Genomic DNA, 22,708 nt, shown 5'->3' on the forward strand with positions numbered 1-22,708 from the left:
TCATAACCACAAGCACACAGGCTCCTGAAAGAAGCAAGCTTTCTTGATATTAGTAGTATCTGTGCTTCCCACTCAGTGTTCATGGGCTCTTGTTCAATAACCTGGCTACCTGTTAGGTCTCACTAACGACCAAGGAGTAAGGGTTTTAAGAAAATTTTCTGAGATGGAGAAAATGGAATACGTTAGTTTATTCCCCTTCAATTGAGGAGGAACCCATTATTTGAGTATTCATAGAACACTTTTTTAACCTATCTGTTGTGCAGTAAAATTGCACAGTGAACCTGTGACTTTATTTTAATGAGTTTTGGAGAAGAGAAGAGAAATGAGGACATTGTCAGCTGGAGAAGGACATTTCTAGTTAGACGAGGAAGGTCTACCTGACTCTCTGATGACACTTCCTTTACATAAACTATTGGTATCAGCGTCTCTACAGCAAGACAACATGTCAGTAAGAGATATTTATCAGCAGACAATACAGTTAATGAGGCAAATGCAGTCAAAACAGCACAACCCTCAGACTAACAACAACGATCACCATTAGGTCAGGCTCCTGACAACCTGCCGCTCAGGTTTTGATCCTGGGATTGCTTTTTGTCCAAGAGGGACAAGCATGAAGGCCTCCAGTCTTCTCTTTACCTTCTGCAGATGGGATTATAAACTTCAAAGTTTTTTGTTATTTTTTATTAAACTTTGTTTCTAATGTGGACCATTTTAAAGTCTTTATTGAACTCATTACAATAATTATGTTTTGGTTTTTTGGCCCCAAGGCACATGGGGTCTTAGTTCCTCAATCAGGGAATGCACCCCCTGCGTTAGAAGGCAAAGTCTTAACCACTGGACCACCAGGGAAGACCCAGGATTACAAACTTTAGATGAAAGAGGTACAGCATTAAGAAGTTAAAAAAACTTGTTTACATTTTGCTACCTCATATACAGTAATTTAATCTGCAAGCAACAATGTACCTGGTATTGTGTAGAGTACTGGTTTCTCATTTAGCAAATTCCTCCTTTAAATCACAACTGCCTCCTTTTTTCTTCAAGATTTCAGTGAGTGTGAGAGGTACAGTTTGGGGAATCTTGAAAGAAATGGAGCTTAGCCAGTGGTGTTGTCTACCCTTTGGCCGTCCAAAGTGGACAAAGTGGACTCTTGGTAGGACACAGTGTCTTTCTGCATCACAGGACGTCAAGGACATAGCAATCGGCCATCAGCTTACAAAAAACCTCACCTCTCCTAGGGAGTCACCACCAATCACAGCTACTCCGCTTGTTCCCAGCAAACTCCACCCTTCCTCTTTCAGTTTTTAGGTCCTTCAGTGTGGAGCTCAGGTGTCCTTCAGTTTTTAATTTTCAGAAAAACAAAGAGCTACAGGGACAAAAGCCACTCCTTTGTGTCTTTTTGTAAAAATGATTGGCATTTTTTTCAGGTCATCTGTCATCATTTCCTTTTCAGGACAAAGACTCAAAGGCTGACAAGACAGCACTTTCAACTTATTTGGGTCAGTGCCCACTCTTTTTCCATTGTGTCTCAGGTGAATTGAAATCCCCATCTCATTAAGTGTCCAAGGAGTGAGTTTCCTGGTTGTTGATCTCCACTTTTCCATAAGTTTACCATTTTGTGACCTTAGGGAAATCGCAGCCAATCTCCTGTCCAACTTCAATGTGACATCTAATCCACATAAGAATTGTTTGCTCAAATATCTACATAGCAAATAAAGATTCTGATACCCAGTTCCAGCTTGTGCGGGGGTTTTCCCCACACCAGCTGAGAGTCCTACAATTCAACTCAATTCCAACACTACCCACCTGAAGAGAGCATCAGATTCCACAGATTAAGGGCTCATAAGACTGCTCCATTTGACATGCCAAGTGCAAGCCCAGGTTGCCATTGACCCACTGGCTATAAATGAGAGGTTTCCATGACCTCTCCTTGGGTTCAATAAATTTGCCAGAGCAGCTCCCAGAATGCAGAGGAATATTTCATTTACTAGATGACTGGTTTCTTATAAGAGGACATAAGAACAGCCAGATGGAAGAGACCAATAGGGCAAGGGCTGAGGGAAGGGCAAGGGAAAGGAGTTTTCAAGGAGCATGGTGCCCTCCCTGTATCTCAACTGTCGAGTTCACCAATCCAGGAGCTCTGCAAGCCGTCATCTTGGGTTTTCACAGAGACTTCATGTCATAACCTGCTGCTGTTGCTGCTGTTTAGTTGCTAAGTTGGGTCTGACTCTTGGCAACCCCAAGGACTGTAGCCCATCAGGCTCCTCTGTCCAGGGGATTTCCCAGGCAAGAATGCTGGAGTGGGCTGCCATTTCCTTCTCCAGGGCATCTTCCTGACCCAGGGATTGAACTCGCATCTCCTGCACTGGCAGACAGATTCTTTACCACTGAGCCACCTGGTTTCATAAGCATGATTGGTGAAATCATTGGCCATCAGTGACTGATAGAACCTCTAGCCAGCCCCCCAGCCCGAGGTTGGGGTGTGGGGCCCCCGAATCAGATGGTTGGTATTCCTCATGACCAGTCCCCATCCCTGGGAGCTGCAAGTTATTTTAACATATTAACATAACAAAAGGCACCTTTACTGTGCTTCTCACTTAAGACATTCCAAGGGTTTTGGGAGTTCTGTGCCAGAAGCTGGGATGAGGAACAAATACTGTATATATATATTTTTATTATAAATCAAAACAGCACAGCAAATATAATCTTTTACCCCAGGTCTGTCATATTTGTGGCAATCTCTGTATTTTAAATGTATTCGTTTCCTTCAAAGTTTTCATAAATGTTATCATTTGAAGGCAAGGTCTTCAGACCTACTAAGTGTATCAAAAGATAAAAGTTGAACTTTAGAAAAATAATTCGATGAACTTTCCCCCTAAATCCAGGAATTATAAACAAGTTTTACAAATCAGCTCTCTGGGCTGGGAAGATCCCCTGGAGAAGGGCTTGGCAACCCACCCAGTATTCTTGCCTGGAGAATCTCCATGGACAGAGGTGCCTGCAGGGCCTATAGTCTATGGGGTCACAAGAGTCAGACATGACTGAGCAACTAAGCACAAGCACAGGAGTCAGCCAGGATCGAAACTGGGTATTGACTGGAGTATAAAAAAAGTTAAACTGAAGCCTATTGTACAGAGTGAAGTAAGCCAGAAAGAAAAACACCAATACAGGATACTAACGCATATATATGGAATTTAGAAAGATGGTAACTGCCGGGGTCCAGCCCCGATGGATCCAGGGGTTTCGAAGGGGAGACGGCATCGGCGATCAGGAAACAACAGCTTATTTAAATGTTAATTAAAGATATAAAGAGTGATTAAATAAGGATAGCTCAGTGAGGAAATTCAGTGGAGAAAAGAGGCTGAATAATTCAGCCAGAAGGTGAGAGAAAGAACGACATGGGGAGACGAAGTTTCGGTGAACAAGGCCCGCACTTTATTTTCCAAAGTAGTTTTTATACCTTAAGTTATGCATAGAGGATAATGGGGGAAGGGGTAGAGTCATGCAGCAAGCCAGGCTTTCTTCCTGCAAACTTATCATATGCAAAAGCTTAGGTGATTTGCATCATCTTCTGGCCCAGAGGCCTGTTAACATTTTAAGACTCTTTCTTCAGAAAACTTATTTTTCTCTAAAGGTGATTAGTCAGGTGCCACCCTCCAAAAGCATTAAAGTTGCATTCCTATAGGGCAAAGGTGTGGTGGGCTATAACAAGAAAAAGAATTAACTCAAGGGTCCAAGGTTACAAACATTAAAGCTATTACTTACACCAATCATATTAATCAATACACTGCCAGGGACACAGCAGGTAAGGGATATGGAGACTTAGCAGCAAACATTGGCCCAACAAGTGAAAAACCCTTCACCAATACAATTTCTAATCAATCTTTTAACTGCTCAAAGGAATCTGTATTTAGACAGTTTAGAACATCTCATGCCTCTCACAGTTGGGAGGCTCTGAGCAATCACATGTGGCCGGAAAAACCTGTTCAGGCAGGCTAGAGGACTTCCAAAGGAGTTTGTAGGTTGAAACACTATCACACCCAGGAACTTTATTAACTGGAGCTGTAAGTTAACTCTTTTTTTCAGAGAGAGGTAGTGGGGGACAGCCCCCCGTAAAGTCAGAGGTGTAGGTGAGAGCACAAAGCAGAAAGTAGTCAGACTCTGGTTTTAGGGGTAGATGCTCGAGAATTTCCAGGGGGACTCCTGAGGCTCGATCCCGCCTTTGCGTATGCCGAGCCTCCTTCCTCATGACCTTTGCCATGAGTGGAGCTCCTCACCGCCGGCCGGCTCCCGGCAGGTAACGATAACCCTGTATGCGAGACACCAAAAGAGACACAAATGTATAGAACAGTCTTTTGAACTCTGTGGGAGAGGGCGAGGGTGGGAAGATTTGGGAGAATAGCATTGAAACATGTGTATTATCATATGTGAAACGAATCGCCAGTCCAGGTTCGATGCATGATACAGGATGCTCAGGGCTGATGCACTGGGATGACCAAGAGGGATGGGATGGGGAGGGAAGTCGGAGGGTGGTTCAGGATGGGGAACACGTGTACACCTGTGGTGGGTTCATGTTGATGTATGGCAAAACCAGTACAATATTGTAAAGTAATAAAAAATAAAAACCTAAAAAATAAAAATGTTAATAGAAACTGCAATAGAAACTGGAGACCAGAAGGGGGAGCTCTCACACCTGTGAAGACAGATGAGCCCAACAAAGAAAAATACTTTTCTTTTCTGGCAAGGAGTCAGCCAGTGGGAAGCCATGAACCCTTTTTATCACAGCTCCTCAACTTCCTGTTCTCCTCTATAAAAGCATTTCCTTCTCTTGCCACGGGTGTAGATAGTACTCCTCTCACCGCAGTTGCATATCCCAAATTGTAATTCTCTGCCTATCCTGAATAAACCCATCTTTGCTGAATGCCATACCATGGCATTCTACATGTTTTAGGTCAACAGGAGGAAGGGCTAAAGATGAGTAAGTTGAGAGGATAAAATGAAAAAGAGAGGATATACAAATATATTAAAGCTCAACATTCAGAAAACTAAGATCATGGCATCTGGTCCCATCACTTCATAGGAAATAGATGTGGAAACAGTGGAAACAGTGTCAGACTTTATTTTTCCGGGCTCCAAAATCACTACAGATGGTGATTGCAGTCATTAAATTAAAAGACGCTTACTCCTTGGAAGGAAAGTTATGACCAACCTAGATAGCATATTCAAAAGCAGATATTACCTTGCCAACAAAGGTCCGTCTAGTCAAGGCTATGGTTTTTCCAGTGGTCATATATGGATATGAGACTGTGAAGAAAGCTGAGCACCGAAGAATTGATGCTTTTGAACTGTGGTGTTGGAGAAGATTCTTGAGAGTCCCTTGGACTGCAAGGAGATCCAACCAGTCCATCTTAAAGGAGATCAGTCCTGGGTGTTCACTGGAAGGACTGATGCTGAAGCTGAAACTCCAATACTTTGGCCACCTCATGTGAAGAGTTGACTCATTGGAAAAGACCGTGATGCTGGGAGGGATTGGGGGCAGGAGGAGAAGGGGACGACAGAGGATGAGATGGCGGGATGGCATCGCTGACTCAATGGATGTTGAGTCTCAGTGAACTCCGGGAGTCGGTGATGGACAGGGAGGCCTGGCATGCTGCAATTCATGGGGTCGCAAAGAGTCGGACACGACTGAGCAACTGAACTGAACTGAACTATACTAGCATGTTTGCTAGAATACAAGTGGTCTTAGGTAACCATTCAAAATAATTCTTTGGCATTTACACTTAAATCAGGAAAACAATTGTCCCCTTTCTCCCTTCTCTCTTGGTTAATAATCAAGGTTGTTATTGTTCACTTGCTGAGTCACATCCGATTCTTTACGACCCCATGGACAGTAGCTAGAGAATACTAGGGAAGGTTGCCATTTCCTTCTCCAGGGGATCTACCCAAATCAAGGGGTCAAACCCGAAGCTCCTGCTTGGCAGGTGGATTCTTTACCTCTGAACCACCTGGAAGCCCTAACAATCAAGGTATCCACATTTAAATAGTTGCAAACAGCAAGACTCAGTCCATCTGACAAATAATTGTAAACAACAAACTGGTGAAGAGTTGAATGTGAGGTTTTAATGTACAAGGAGAGGAATAGAGCTAATAGGTTTAAAAAAAAAAGTAGTTTTTGATAACTACTGTTCTTACAAACTATTCTTATTTAGAATACAAACTATTCTTATTTAGATAAGGGTACCCAAAATCTCTAGAAAATTAATAAAACAAACAAAAAAAAGGTAAACTTAGAATTGTGATGAGTTTTCCAAAAACACAACAGACAAAGAAAAAATCCACAAAAACTTGCTTTGAAAAACAAGCGTTCTAGCCTATCATCAAAAATGAAACAGCCACTGTTCACCGAGTAATTTCCTTCTGCTCTTGCTACCAAACCCCTCCCTACCTTTGCTGGGAAGCCTCAGCCCTGGCCTGAGGAACCCTATCTGAAATTAGAGACAGGATTTCTCTGTGATAGTGGTTCCCCGGAACTGATGCTTTTGAACTGTGATGTTGGAGAAAACTCTTCAGAGTCCCTTGAATTGAAAGATCAAACCAGTCAATCCTAAAGGAAATCAGTCCTGAATATTCATTGGAAGGACTGATGCTGAAGCTAAAGTTCCAATACTTTGGCCATCTGATGCGAAGAACTGACTCCTTAGAAAAGACCCTGATGCTGGGAAAGATGGAAGGCAGGAGAAGGGAACGACAGAGGATGAGATGGTTGGATGGCATCACCGACTCAATGGACATGAGTTTGGGTGAACTCCGGGAGTTATTGATGGACAGGGAGGCCTGGCGTGCTACAGTCCATGGGGTCGAGAAGAGTCAGACATGACTGAGCGACTGAACTGTGTGTGCTATGCTAAGTCACTCAGTTGCATCCGACTCTTTGCAACCCCACTGACTGTAGCCTGCCAGGCTCTTCTATCCTCAGAATTCTTCAGTCAAGAATACTGGAGTAGGTTGCTATGCCCTCCTCCAGGGGATCTTTTCCACCCAGGGATTGAACCCAGGTCTCTTGTTTCTCCTGCACTGGAAGGGAGATTTGGGGAGGTGCTGGGGCAGGAACAGTGACTGCCAGATTTAGGTGAGGGATGGGAAGGCCAGGGTTTTTTTTTGCTGTTTGCCTAAGTGCAAAGGTTTATTAGAAGAGACTGAGGTATTTTTAAAAGGCTGTTTCTTTTGTTGTATTTTCAAATAGCAGAGAAATGGCTTTTTCTTCTTCTTCTTCTTTTTTTACTACTCATAACACTTTATTTTTACTTTGTACAAAATACAAAAATGCAAATCCAAAGAGTACAGACCAGTAGTTGACAGGCACACTGCACAACAGCAAACCTTGTCTAGCAAGACATTAGTTTTTTAAACTTTATTTTAGTGGATACATGCATTATATAAAATAACAACAACAAAAACACACAAAGAAGCTAAAGATTTCACTATTTCTACCCCCAAAGTAATGCAAGATTACTTTCAAGACTTTGGATGAGACCCAAAAAATTTTTTAAAAGGCCAATAATATTTTTTTCATATAAAAGTAAAAGCTACCATAAAATGTCCTTTTTTTCCCCTCCCCCATCACAATGATTAAATTTTTCTGAAAAGCCACACATATAAACAAAACAAAACAAAAATCCTGAACTGGACAGTAAATACTCAAGAGGGTTGTTAACCTAGGTAACTGCTCAGTAGTTTAAAGAATCTTTTAGACATTTTGAAACCTTTCTATTCATTTCTCAGTACAGTGTTCCACCATCCTGCCCCTTACCCCACTTAAGACTTCCCAGAACAGAAATGCTGCATCATTGAGTCTCTGAACCTAAGAACTAGTTTTGAAAAAGAAAGTCATGTACAAAAATATTTAACAGAACTAGGAAAGATGTAGGAAAGGAGTCTTTTCTTCATAGCAAAGTAGTCTTTGCTTTGCATGGTTCCTTCCGTATATTCTTCAGGGTTTGTTTATCTGCCCCATGAATAAGACAGCACCTAGAGAATTAAAAGGAAACAATACATAACTCTAGTCCTTCAGATAAGATGGAAGATATATCTAAGGGGAGGTTTCTGGGCTGTCTTTAACCCCACTGCTCTTAAGCAATGCTATCCAATGGAACTTTTTGCAGTGATGGGAGTGGTCTGCATCTTCATTGTCCAATATGGTAGCACTGGTCACGTGTGGCTATTAAGCCTTTGAAATGTGGTTTAAGAAACTGAATTTTAAATTACATTTCAATTGTTGTTTAGTCACTAAGTCACGTCCAACTCTTTGCAACCCCATGGACTGTAGCCTGCCAGGCTCTTCTGTCCATGGGATTTTCTAGGCAAGAATACTGGAGTGGGTTGCCACTTGTTCTCCAGGGGATCTCCCTAACCCAGGGATTGACCCCAAGTCTCCTGCATTGGCAGGTAAATTCTTTACCACTGAGCCACCTGGGAAGCCCTTCATTTTAATTAAAGTTAAAAAGCTAAGTCTCACGTGTGGCTAGAGGCTCCCATTTGGACTGTTTGGCTCAGGAGCATACTAATTATAATGATTAAAGTGCAATGAGATAAAAGGATAGGAGGCAGCTTAGGTTATCGATCAAAAGCAGAATAAAAGCTAGAATATGTTAGTTTCTACTCTGTACCAACATGAAGACAACCTCTTTACAAAGACAGTCTTAATTATTCTTCATAACTGTACTAAGAGGTAGGAATTACTGTTATTCTAACTTTAAAGATGAAGCTAAAAGACAGTGCCAACTCTGAAGCCATGACTCACGGAGCTAAGACTGACTGAACTAACAATTCTCAGGTCATAACAGCAGGGTGCCCTTATAAAGGTTGAGGACATGTAGCTTCCTGAAAAATTTACCTAATTGCATTTATTTAAAATAAAAAGTCAGCAGATGTCAAAAAGCCCCAAAGGACTGCAGAGCTCTTCAGATATTTAAAAAAAAAAAAGCAAAGAGACAAAACCTAAAATCCTGTGTTTGAGAGATGCCATCACACCATGTAAAAACAGTCTGATTCTCCTTTCTCTGCAAAGGGGGCAGTTACATGACTCAAAGCGTTGGCACTTGTTGACACATGGCAGAGGGATTCAAAGCTGCACTGCTGGAGTTAACTCACAGCTACAGAACAATGGGAGAAGGCAATCACTCACCTGTAGGATTATGTCGGATGAAAAACAGAAAAGGTCTGTCTACTATAAACCAGGGAGGTGATGACCTTGCAATCAGAATTGCAGCTGCAGGAAGAAAAGGAAAACCCATTGTACACCCAGCATGAGGCCAGCAAAGGCAGCATGTAATTCAAGGCAGGACATCATTCCTGTCCCAGAGGCTGGCCATGAAACAACAGGCCCTGTGGTCACCACTGACGGCACAGCCACCATGGGCCAGGCCTTTTCCAATCTGCCTCATTTAGTTCACACAAGCCCATCTCCTTTAAAAACCATGCTTACTCCAGGTAGCGCTGTTATGAGGATGAACTGAAACATATGACAGCTCTTAGAACAATGTGTGTGTATGTGCTCAGTCACTCAGTTGTGTCTGACTCTTTGCAACCCCATGGACTGTAGCCCACCAGGCTCCTCTGTCTATGGGATTTCCCAGGCAAGAATACTGGAATGGGTTGCCATTTCCTCCTCCAGGGGATCTTCCAGACCCAGAGATTGAACCTGTGTCTCATGCACCTCCTGCATAGGCAGGTGGGTCCTTTAACAGTGTTTGCCACTTAATAAGCACCCAACGCACATTCACTGTTACTATGAACTGTGCTTCATTCATACCATCTACCTAGCTGAGGCCTGGCCCCTGGTCCTTCTGGCCTATCCAGATCCTTTCTTGGTACCAAGGACCAGCTCACTTATCCATTTTGTCTGTGCCTTCTCCCTAGAGCTCATCATCTAGACTTTCTTCATATTGGCAGTGTAGACTGCTCATCTGGGGCCTACTGCCTGACGCTGCTGTTCAGCTCATCTGGTGCGGACACTGGAAGCAAACGTATCTGCGCTTATGGTCTTAGACACGTTTCCTCTGCCCTGTTTCCCAATGGTAGTTTTGATCTAATAAGCCAGTGATAAGGCCTTGCAGAAGGGTGGATACCTGGCATAACTGCCCCATGCTTGCTGCAATGGCCCAGTATTCTTCCTCAAACCCCTGGGAAGCCTTAATAACTTGGGCTTGATGTTGTAAGGGTAACAGCTGTAGCTATGCTTAGACAAACTCAACCTAGGGTTATTACAATCAAAGCAAGAGTCAGTAAGAGATATGGACTGAACTGTATCCCTCAAAATCTGTCTGCTGAATTCCTAGCCCCAAGTGTGAGTGTATTTGCGTACAGGGTCTTTAGGGAAGTCTTTAAGTTTATTTTCAAATTTTTAAAACTTTATTTTGGCTGTGCTGGGTCTTCGTTGCTGCTCAGGTTTTTCTCTAGTTGCGGTACGCAGGCTTCTCATTGAGGTGGCTTCTATTTTGGGGGAGCACAGGCTCCAGGGCACAAGGGCTTCAGTGGGTTTGGCTCCCTAGGCTCCAGGGCACAGGCTCAGTAGTTGTGGCACACGGGCTTAGTTGCTCCATGGCATGTGGGATCTTCCTGGATCAGGGATCAAACCTGTGTCTCCTGCACTGGCAGGCAGATTCTTTACCACTGAGCCACGAGGGAAGCCCCAGGAAGGCTTTAAGTTTAAATGAGGCCGTGAAGGTAGGGCTCGAATCTAACAGGACTGGTGCCCTTACAGGAAGAGAATGAGAGGCCAGGGATGTGAACAGACAGAAAAGGCCATGGGGGGGATACAGCGAGCAGGTGGCCGTCTGCAAGCCAAGGAGCGAGGCCTCAGGAGACACCGACCCTGACAACACCTTGATACTGGACTTCTGCCTCCAGAAATGAGAGGTAAATTTCTTTTGCTTAAGCCGCCTACTCTGTGGTAGCTTGCCATGGCAGTCCTAGCAGACTAACACAGCAGGGCTGGCTTCAGGAGCATGTGACCTGGGCCGTCACAGGACCCCACACTCACAGTGGCCGTATACTTGGTCTAGTGCTTTGTGGATGTTGATTTGAAATTGTTTTTTTTTTTTTTTAAGTATTATTTACTTATTTGACTGTACTGGGTCATAGCTGTGGCATGCAGGATCTTTAGTTGTGGCGTGTGGGGTCTAGTTCCCTGAGGAGGGACTGAACCCAGGCCCCCTGCATTGGGAGCACAGTCTTAGCCACTGGACCACCAGGGAAGTCCTTGAAATTCTTAGTAAGTTTTGAACAAAAGGCTCCATGTTTTCACTTAGCACGGGGCCCTGCAACTTACGTAGGTGGTCCTGACAGTACTAATTGGCAACACTTCTCAATAACTTTGGCAAAATTTAGATGTCACTTTCTAGCTCTTTGTTTTAAATGTTATTTTAAGGAAATAAAAATTAAATGTTTATTCTAGAAAAGCAATAAAGGGTCTATTTTGAGTACAAATGGTACATTTTAATGACCAGAAATATTTGACCCAGTTACAAGTAAAGCTAAGACAGTCAGTTTATGAGTTCACAGAGTTTGGCCAGATCTATTCATCCAATTTCATATGGATAATTAGGGGGTACAAAAACCAACCTAAGACTGTTCTGTTTTCTCCTTCATTGTATGAGCCATTGAGGAGAAAGCAAATGTGGAAGTTCTAATTATCGAGGAAGGCTGCGGAGCAATCCTGCCAGAATTCAACAGTTGCTTGCTAATTCTTCACTTGGTCCTAGATAGACTCAATTGGCTATTTTCCTATTAGTAGTTGCTAGTATTTTGTGTTTCAATATGAAGATGGGGCTTTACTGCCAGTAAGAAGCCACAATATGCTTGATCCATCTGAGAGTGGGGGCAGGGGTGTCAGTTAAGCACCACCCTTAGGTCAAGTCTGAGGGGTCCTGTTCTTATGAAGAAAGACGTACTAGCACACAGCCGTGTCTATTTGCTTGTAAGTCGGTCTATGCTGCTTTCACACTGCAAAGGCAGAGCTGAGAAGTGGAGAGGGAGCCTGTACAATCCACAAAATCATAAACTAGGTCCCATCCAGCTCTTGACGGAAAAGGTCTGCTGACCCCTGTCCTGGAGGAATTTCTACTGAAGTACTTTCCATAATGTAACAGACCCTGAGCTTCACGGACGCGGGTTTCCCCAAATTCACCACTGTCTCCCGAGGTCAACCCGCAATGCCTGGCTAGAAATGCGGCTCAGGACACAGTAGCTGAGTTGATGAAGGAACTGGGTGTACTTGCTCCCAGCCCCGAGACCCAGGGCTTACTTACTTGTTGCTGCTGAAGCTTTGGTTCCATCTTCACTGACTTCGATTTTTGCTTTTTGCAAGATGTGAGAAACATGAAGGTTTTCTGACCCTGTTTCCAGAAAATAAAACAGAAACAGCATTTGCTTGATATGCAGGCCACTGGGTTGGGTGAGAGAAGTAATTTTGAAGCCACGGCAAGTTTCAGTCCTTAAAAGGTGCTAGGAGAGGGTGGGATGAATTGAGACAGTAGCATGGCCACATATACATTACCATATGTAAAATAGATAGCCAGTGGGAATTTGCTGTATGACACGCGGGGAGCTCAAACCATGATAACCTAGAGGGATGGCATGGGGTTGGAGGGGGTTCCAGAGGGAGGGACATATGTATACCTATGGCTGATGCATGTTGATGGATGGCAGAAACCAAGACAATATTGTAAAGCAATTATCCTTCAATTAAAAATAAATTTTAAAAAAACCCAAAAATCAAAACAAAGAAGTGTCAGAGGAAGTGACTTCTGACAGTCCCCATGATGGAAGGGTGTAGGGTGACTGTCACTGTGGTGAATTTCAGTCTCTGCTAAGTGAACTGTGACCTCACTTCACAGCAGGGAGTCCGGGACCCCAAGCGTGTTAGTGCCTCTGTCGGTTCAACTCCCATCACTTAAGAATTTTATTAAAAAAATAAAAAGAGTGGAGCTTTAAAAAGGTAATCTAGTTTTCTGGAAGAAGCAAGCCAACAATATTACTTTTCAATTACAGAATCTCACATCCAGAAAAAACATAGCACTTACACACAGGGAACCTGTGGCCCAGAGTGTTAAGAAACTGTCCCCCAGTCACATGGCTCATTAGTGGCAGAGGAAGAGCCCTCTTTTCCTAACAAAAGTCCCTCACTTAAGGGCAGAGCAGTGACAGAGGAGGAGGAGCCAGGCTCAGAAGTGCAGCTAGGCCCCTGGGACCTTCTACTGAACACCCTTTCCTTCTCAGCAAATCTCACCATTCCAGCAACACCCACTGGGGTCAGAGTTTGAGGAGAATGCAAACAGAAGTTAATGTTGACCCTGATGGGTCTGGTGCAAAGGGAGAAAAGTGCTTTTTGTGTTGTCTGCTTTTAAACCGTCTGCACTGGTGCTCGGCTCTAATGTGACTGATCATGAATGAGAGACACATTTCCAGGGCCCTCGTCACCTGCACGGTTAAACAGGACGTCTCAGGAGAATTTCTGGCACCTGCTCCTCCCTCGGAACCCGTGTGAATACCCTGTCACAGGTATCTAGTATGTAAGCTACAATGCGTAATCCTGAAGGGGAAAGTGCAGGGTAAAACAGCACTTCCCCAGCTTCACTGGGATGAGGAGCCTTGTTCAAGCAAAGACGCTGACTCTAGGTCTGAGTCAGACCCACGATCGTGAATTTCAGACATGGTGATACTAATGCAGCTGGATGAGGGAAGAGAGTTTGGTTAACACAGGATGAGAGTCTCAGAACATCCACGGAGCTGCAGTTTTACCAGGGGAGTCGCGTTAATCCCCACGACAGGTACCCAGGTGTTCACTAAAAGGCAACTGAGGTTGGTACTGAACTATTCTCTTATCACTCAGGGGGAAAAGTACAAAATAGAGCACAAATAATGTTTAAGTCTTGTCTGTGGAAGGAGCTGGCTGTGCTATCAATTAAAAAGACAAAGACCAAACATTGAGATATGACTCTAGGGAAAAAAATTACATGTAACTGGCAAATGAAGGGATATCATACCAGCTGTGTCCCAGATGGTGTGGCAAAGGCAATTAATCAGCCTCCTTTGAATTTATATTTCAGATTAATGGGATTGAGATGCCAAAATCCTATTTGCACATACTGGCACCTGCAGTTGTTTGGTGGAAGTTAAGCCATTTGAGAGCTCAAACATTCTTGATCTTGAAAATTGGAAAATACAGGGGGAAATTGTGCATTTGGAAAAAGAAGAGACTAATATCTAATTAAGAGCCAAATTTTTAGGTAATGGAAACAATACATGAAATGTTTCTTTAAATGCATGCAGTCACGTAGGTTTCCCATGAAATGTACATGGGAAATGTAAGGGATGCATGACTCATGCTGATATAAGTGATGGAGGCTCGGCAGCGTCATTCAGTGAGGCATCCAATGAAACCCTGAAGAGTTTCACAGCAACACATCCCTAATGCTGACCTTTTCTTCCTGAACAAATCAGAAACTTGGTTTATAACACACTGTTCAAGTTTAAGAGCAAATTCTAAATTGAACATACTTGTTATTTTTGCAAAATTCGCCTTTGATGGATCAAACATATCAGTGATGCCAAGGACTTTCAGCGGCTCCTTCAAATCTGTCTGTGCTACGGCTGTGAACCTAGCACAAAAGCAGAAAACAGGGGGAACATCATTATAAATGATACAAAATGATATATTCAATGCCAGTGGGAAAAAATGTTTACAAACATGTTTTTAAATGTATACTCTGAACAGTCATATCTTAAATTTTAACCCCAAGATTAAAGTTCCAGGTAAGTAGAGAACGATCCATCTCTCAAACATATATATGGCAAAACGGAACAGTAACAGCAAGTAGGGGGGTCCTCAACCTCGTGGGCAACAGGCTCCCCATTCTAGCCTGAGGAAGAGCTATGGAAGTACTTTCTCTTATGCTGAATGGGGAGATGCAGGGTTGCGATAGGAAAGAATCTCTGTATTCTCTTACAAGTTAATTGCTAAAGGGATGTTGCCTTTACGTTTAAATTATACCTACTGGCCCATCTCTGGGAACCCTGCCTCCCAGGTAATCAACACTAAGCTAACACACTTTTGTTTAGCTCATAGGAAATAGGCCAGGCCCACCTTTGAATGATTGCAGGGAGGAAGAAATTGACACATCCCCTCTGGAGACTGATGGAAACCAGGAAATGTTCAACTTTACTCCCTCCCTTTTTAGTATAAAAGAAGCCTGAATTCTAACTCAGGCAAGATGGTTCTTTGGGACACTGGTCCACCATCTTCATAGTCTGCTGGCTCTCTGAATAAAGTCGCTATTCCTTGCTCCAGCAACTCATCTCTCTCTCTCTTCCCTTTCTTTTAGAATATTTATTTGGCTGTTCCAAGTCTTAGCCGCAGCACTTGGGATCTTTGATCTTTGTTGCGGCATGTGGGATCTTTAACTGTGGAATGTGGGACCTAGTTCCCTGACCAGGGATTGAACTCAGGCCCCTTGCATTGGGAGGAGGAAGTCTTAGCTATTGGACCACCAGGGAAGCCCCAGCAACTCATCTCTTTATTGGTCTGTTCTTGATGAGCAGTAGACTCGGTAACAGGGTCTTGACAAGTGTTCAGTATTCTACAGTCTTCCCCCGTATCCAACCACAGAACCACCATGGTTATTGGGGTTGTGGATGGTCAAAGGGAGGAGATACATTCCTGCTAGTTAAGTGTTTGCATTCTGGAAGCATTTTATCATTAAAACAGGGGTAAACATTAGGAACGATATTCCTTTGCATATGATATGGATTTGTGGGATGCTTGGACTATCTGGCATTATAGCTATACATGTGTAAATGTCAGTTATTAAATCTGTCAACAGAAGATGTGTTTACCAGATTTTATCACGTCCTGTGGGAGAGCAGCAAGGGTAAGTGAGCAGACCCATCACAGATGGGCTGTAATGGTAATTTACTTACAATTATAATTTATGTACATCACCAGCCTATTCATTTATGGCAAGCATTGCCTTATGTGAAGGCTTATTTTACAACAAAAAACTCTTGGGAGGATTACTATAATACTTATTATGAATATATGCCTCTGATTGCTTATCTCAGTGATTAGAGAATTAAAAGCTATCAGAACTGGAAGGTATACATGTGTGTGTGTTCGATTGTATCCAACGGGCGACCCCATAGATGTAGCCCACCAGGTTCCTCTTGTCCATGGGATTTCTCAGGCAAGAATACTGGAGTGGGTTGCCATTTCCTATGCCAGGGGATTTTCCCGACCCAGAGATCAAACCCTCATCTCCTGCACTGGCAGGTGAATTCCTGACCACTGAGCCACCAGAGAAGCCCCCTATGAACAGTGAGATATACTATAAACCCTTGTAGTGGCACAGCAGCCTGTGGTCTGGTAGAGGGCTTAGTGATCAGGCTGTTTTCTCTGCTTCCCCATCATCATTATCCTGCCACAGAAGAGGCACAGGGATTGAAAACCAACTTCTACAAAAGCATAGCTTTGTATTCCCACCATGCAATATCTGCAAAATAAAGTGGGGTTTCATGATGCGTCACCCTTCGGTTGTCCGGTATGTGACACAGTCACTCCCAGGGCTCGAGGGCTCCCGCTGTTTTCTCTTTTAGGGACAGGGGCTACTTACTTGGGCAGGATGACCTGCACCCGCTTGGGCACCATGGTGCTCACCCAGCTGTCTATGGTCTTGGTGCTGATGTGAGGGACAATGGCCGAGAGTGGGACGGAGCTCTCTGTTGGCAGCGCGATCAGCATGCTGATGCTTTCGCCGTGGTAGGGCAGCTCGATAAAGTTGTACCATAGGCCACTGGGGGTGCTTGTAGACCCTAAAGAAATCAGAGGCAGGTTCAGGGCACCCTTGGTGACTTCCAGAAGGGGCATGAGCGGTTGCTGATAGCCAGGGTAGTTTTTTATTTATTTCATTGTGTTTACTTTGGGGCACATACTTTTATCGTTCTCCATTTTTTATATGCCCATTTCCCAAACATGTTTATTCACCTTTTGAATCTTTCAAATCTTCGGGACCTACCATATAGTGTGTGTGTGAGTCGCCCAGTCGCATCCAACTCTTTGTGATGCCATGGACTGGAGCCCACCAGGTTCCTCTGTCCATGGGATTATCCTAGGCAAGAATACTGGACTGGGTTGCCATTTCCGTCTTCAGGGGATCTTCCTCACCCACCCAGGGATCAAATCTGCGTCTCTTACGTCTCCTGCACTGGCAGGCGGGTTCTTTACTGTCTGAGCCACCAGGGAAGCCCCCACCACATACCACATAGGAGGCATCAACAAACACTTCATTTTCAAAGGATGGGCATCCATTGTCCTTTTAATAGTAAGAAGACAACTGATATTCAGGCACCATATGCGTATTTTTAAAAGATGAGAAACAGCTCATTTTCAAAATCGTGATAACATTCAGGTGAGTGTGTCAGGTGGTTGGGTCCTAACTGCTTCGCCTTTTATTTCATTTTTTGTATTATAAGATCTCTAGAAGACAAATAAATGCCCAGCCACGTTAGTCTACACAGCACTCACTGCTTTCCCCCTTCATTTTCTGTTTTTATGAAAGCTTCCAAAAACAGCTTTCTTAGAAAATAAAAGACAAGGGCAATTATTTTTTCCTTCCCTGGTAAAGAATTCTTTAGTCTAGACATGTCTAGAATGCCTTTGGCCACACTAAATCTAAGCAGAATTAAACCAGATCACAAGGCATGTAGATAGAATACAGTGCTTTGTAAGAAGTTGACCTGTATCAGATGGATGAAGGGGTGAATGTGAGCTGCCTAAGCATGATTCTTTTGGTGGAGCCTCTGTGTGTGTGAAGGAGTTATGGCAGGGGGTGTAGTAAACAGCTTCCCCTGTTTAGGGTCCACTCTGTGCCAGGCCCACACCAATTATGCCAACACATTTAGAATCTACAGCACCCCACAAAGTAGATTTAAGCAGTCTTATTTTACAGCTGTGAAAGTGAAAGTGTTAGTCACCCAGTCATGTCCGACTTTGCAACCCCATGGACTGTAGCCAGCCAGGTTCCTCTGCCCATGGGATTCTCCCGGTAAGAATACTGGAGTGGGCTGCCATTCCCTTCTCCAGGGGATCTTCCTGACTAAGGGATCAAACGTGGGTCTCCTGCATCGCAGGTGGATTCTTTACTGTCTGAGCCACCAGGGAAGAATTTTATAGCCAGGGAGGCTACAATTAGAGACACTAACTTGTCAAGAAGGGACACGTGGCTGAGAAGTGGAGCAGAGCTCCATAATGACTCAGTACGTCTAAACCCAAAGGTACTCCTCCTTCACTCCCAGACTCCCTACTCATTCTTCATCCATTCCGGTAATTACCATGAGGGCTTTCTGATAGTTTACGGTACCCGTGCTTACTAATAAAGACCCAAGAGTGATTTAAACCAGCACTTCTCACAAAGTCATCTAGAGAACACACAGCCTGCAAGACACCTGGTAGACAAAACGAATTCCACATCCCAGGAAGCTCCGGACACTTGATCCTTCTTGCACATTCATAATACACAACAGTTCAAGAAAGGCTCTGAGAGGTCCCGAAGAAAACTGTTTAACTCTAGTTATTCCCAGGTTTCCTAAATTTATTTGATCTTAGAATCCTTTTATCCCATGTGAAGGGGCTTCCCTAGCAGCTTGGTGGTAAAGATTCTGCCTGCCAATGCAGGAGACAATTCCTGGGTTCAATTCCTGGGTCTGGAAGACTCTGGAGAATGAAATGGCTGCCCACTCCAGTATCCTTGCCTGGAGAATCCCATGGACAGAAGAGCCTGGTGGGCTATAGTCCATGGGGTCACAAAGAGCTGGACATGACTTAGTGACTACATAACAACAACAATCCCATGTGAAACATTCAAAACAAAACTAAGCAGGACAACTGAGGATCGCCCATCAGAGAGAGCACGAGTGCAGTCATGGCGGGTGTTGGGGAGAAGCCCAGGGCGGGGGTGTGGGGCCCAGAGGGGCCACGAGCATCCCAGGAAAAGAGCCTTCCACAGAGTATGCCTGAGCATCCCAAGAAACCTTTACCTTAGCCATGCAATGGGACAGCTGTAAGAATTAACTACGTGAATGGAAACCCAGCATTTCTAGATTATGTGGAATTCTGAAATGTTTTCTTGAACACTTCCAACTTTAGAAGAAGACCTCGGTGATCCTGGTGAGGCTCCTTAACCTCTGTGCGCCTCCTGGTTTGGAGAACAGAGAGATCAGGAAAATAAAAAGTATGAAAAAATGTAACCAACCAGGTCCTACTGTAATAGCACAGGGAACTCTGCTCGATGTTAAGTGGCAGTCTGGAGCGGGGACTTGACGGAGAGCGGATACATGTATATGTATGGTCGAGTCCCTTTGCTGCCCACCTGAAACTATCCCAACGTTGTTAATCAGCTATACTCTAATATAAAATAAAAAGTTAAAAAGTGTGTAGCCCACAAGATCATTGTGAGGATGAATGAAGCCATATACAAGGTACTCAGCGGGGTTTCCCTGGTGGCTTAGTGGTAAAGAACTCACCTGCCGATGCAGGAGGCATGGGTTTGATCTCTGGCTTGGGAAGATCCCCTGGAGGAGGAAATGGCAACTCACTCCAGTATTCTTGCCTGGGAAAAATCCCATGGACAGAAGAGCCTGGCGGGCTATACAGTCCATGGGGTCGCAGAGTTGGACACAACTTAGTGATTAAACAAGGTTCCCAGCAGGGCCCGGCCATGGTGGGTGCCCAGTGAATGCTGGGCCCCTCTTCCTCCTCCTCTGAATGACCAAGAAGGACAAAACATTTAAGGATAAGAGAAAAGAGAAAGTGAGTTTCTCTCGTGATCTTCACTTGACTGTTTTTTGGGGATGACCTTTGCTAATCGCTGTATCTGAGACAAGGAACTCCAGTAAGCCCTTTCTCCAGATAGGGGTTGGGAGGGAGGTCCTGATGAAGGAAGAGACTTCGAACTTTGATACATAGTGAAGTGAAGTGAAAGTCGCTCAGTCCTGTCTGACTCTTTGTGAGAGAGACTGCGAACTTTGATACATAGTGAAGTGAAATGAAAGTCGCTCAGTCGTGTCCGACTCTTTGCGACCCCATGAACTATATAGTCCACGGAATTCTCCAGGCCAGAACACTGGAGTGGGTAGCTTTTCCCTTCTCCAGGCGATCTTCCCAACCCAGGGACTGGACCCAGGTCTCCCGCATTGCAGGGGAATGCTTTACCAGATGAGCCACAAGGGAAGCCCAAGAATACTGGAGTGGGTAGCCTATCCCTTCTCCAGTGGATCTTCCTGACCCAGAAATCAAACCAGGGTCTCCTGCCATTGCAGGCAGATTCTTTACCAACTGAGCTATCAGGGTATGTAAGAAACACCTTTAGCTGTGTGTGTGTGAGTGGTTCGGTCCTATCTGACTCTTTGTGACTCTATAGACTGTAGTTTGCCAGGATCCTCTGTCCATGGAATTCTCCAGGAAAGAATGAGTGGGTAGTCATTCCCTTCTCCAGGAGATCTTCCCAATGCAGGGATCGAACCTGGGTCTCCCGCATTGCAGGCAGATTCCTTACCGTATGAGCCACCAGTAATATGACAAAATGGTGAAGCTCTTAGAATACATGACACTACAGGAGGACATGACAGGCTCTCCTTGAGGAAGAACTATTCGAGCAATTCGTGAGTCACTTGGTGTCTCCTGTTCCCACCATATGCTTCTGCCTGTGGAACTGCCCAGGCACCTGGGGTGCTGGTCTCAGCTCAGGACACACGTGGACCTCACTCTCACCCAGGTTCTGTCTCAGGGCTGCCGGAGAATCCAAGATGAGATTCTGTGTCTTTCCCCTGCATCATAAAATGGTCTCAGCAGAAACTGAAAATGATGGGAAAGAGAAAAAAAACAACAACAAACCACTTCCTAATAAACCTTTTAATTCTCAAAGAAAACATTAGGTTCCTATGCTGGTAGAGCTCATTTTTGGAAACTGTGAAATCTGGGAAGTTGCTAATAAAGGACTGCTCCGTTGCATGAAATAAGGACCCGGAGGTGTTCATTAACCACTTCTAGAAGTGTTTTCTGTTCTGGTGAGAATCAGGGTCATGAAAAATGAAGTTATGAGCTGGAATGTGTTTTAGGTGGGGCGAGAGCTGCTACTTCTACCAGGGAATCCAGCCTCGAGGGGATACATCGTTAACTGATCAGTAAGGTGAATAACAGCTAATCAATTTGCATCTAGTCGCTCAAAGCTGCCTGATGTTCCATTTCTCCCTGGCCCCACTTCTCATCACAGGAGCAGATGACAAATGTCAGCTAGGAAGACTCCATAGACAGCCCCCTTCCACGCTTATCTTTGCTTGTGGAAACTGAAAGTGAAAGTGTTAGTTGCTCAGTCGTGTCCGACTCTGTGACCCCAGGGACTGTAGCCCACCAGACTCCTTTGTCCACAGAATTCTCTAGGAAATAATCCTGGAGTGGGTAGCCATTCAAGGGATCTTCCTGATCCAGGTATCAAACCCAGGTCTCCTGCGCTGCAGGCAGATTCTTTATCGTCTGAGCCACCAGGGTGAAAAAACACTTTTCCTCTCTGTCCACCCAATCATGGAAGTACCGCTTTCATAGCATGGTTTTACAGAGGGCAAAGGTTAAAGACACAATTATCTGGAGTCAGAGGACCTGGATTCAAACCCTGGCTCCAACACACTAGCTCTGGGATTTGGGCAAGTTCCTGAACTCCAAGTCTCAGTTTCTCTATCTGTAAAATGGGATGATAGTACCGACCTTACACAGCTGTTGTGAAAATTAAATGAGATAACTCGTGCCTGGAGCTCAGCCCAGTGGCTGCACACAGCAAAAAGCCTTCATCTATGGGTATGAGCAGCTTTGTAAGATACTTTACTTCCTGAGTGCCAGAACTGATCCATCAGGAGAAACCACACCTGCTTCAGTGGGGCACAGCTCCTGGGTGGAATGAACCAGGCGAGGAAGCGGCATCTAGGGATTTTGTGTCAAAGCAGGGAGCCTGTTGCCATCCCAGACCTCTTTCTGCCCCAGACCCTCCATCCTTTAACATCTGGGAAGCAGACTGAGTGTTCTCCAGTGAGGAAAATTCCTGGAGTATATAGAGATGTGAATGGAGCAGCCCCATTCATTCTAAAGAGAAGGGAAAAGGTGAAAGAGGGAAAAATCAGTTTTTTCTTTTAGATGAATGAAAGTGAAAATGTTAGTTGCTTGGTGTGTCTGACTCTTTGTGACCCCCATGGACTGTAGCCCACCAGGCTCCTCTGTCCATGGGATTCTCCAGGCAAGAATACTGGAGCAGGTTGCCAGTTCCTTCTCTAGGGCATCTTTCCAATCCAGGGATCAAACCCGCATCTCCTGTATTCCCTACATTGCAGGCGGATTCTTTACTGCTGAGCCACTAGAGAAGCCCTCTTAGATGAATGGCGATCCAGAAAATCTTTTAATGAACAGGCAAAGAATCAAACCTTGAAAATACAGAGAAGATATAGAACTTTCTGTAGGTGGTGCTTTGCGGATGGTCTGGTTTTTCTGGAAAGCCCTGTAAAGTACTCTGATTCCTACTTTAAGTCCTATAATGGAGGAGATAACCACGGTTCTTAAGTGTTAAGAGCCCTTCTCAGCCTGTAAAAAAGGAGAGAGAATATTTTAAATATTCAG

The 22,708-nt window shown here is 44.4% G+C and overlaps 1 protein-coding gene across 2 annotated transcripts in view; it reads right to left on the reverse strand.

The window, feature by feature from the left end:
• Nucleotides 1–7,393: 7,393 nt before the first annotated feature.
• Nucleotides 7,394–22,708, reverse strand: part of SERPINE2 (serpin family E member 2) — a 70,570-nt gene continuing 55,255 nt past the window's right edge. For both annotated transcript variants that reach the window (XM_070773129.1, XM_019977721.2), the window contains exons 5-9: nucleotides 16,665–16,863; nucleotides 14,557–14,657; nucleotides 12,306–12,392; nucleotides 9,182–9,265; nucleotides 7,394–8,025 (exon numbers count right to left, since the gene is read on the reverse strand). In XM_070773129.1, coding sequence (XP_070629230.1) covers nucleotides 7,988–8,025; nucleotides 9,182–9,265; nucleotides 12,306–12,392; nucleotides 14,557–14,657; nucleotides 16,665–16,863 — 509 coding nt within the window. In that variant the 3' untranslated portion in view covers nucleotides 7,394–7,987. The remainder of the gene's footprint in view (nucleotides 8,026–9,181; nucleotides 9,266–12,305; nucleotides 12,393–14,556; nucleotides 14,658–16,664; nucleotides 16,864–22,708) is intronic.

Source organism: Bos indicus, chromosome 2 (genome assembly GCF_029378745.1).
Source record: "Bos indicus isolate NIAB-ARS_2022 breed Sahiwal x Tharparkar chromosome 2, NIAB-ARS_B.indTharparkar_mat_pri_1.0, whole genome shotgun sequence".
Lineage (NCBI taxonomy): Eukaryota > Metazoa > Chordata > Mammalia > Artiodactyla > Bovidae > Bos > Bos indicus.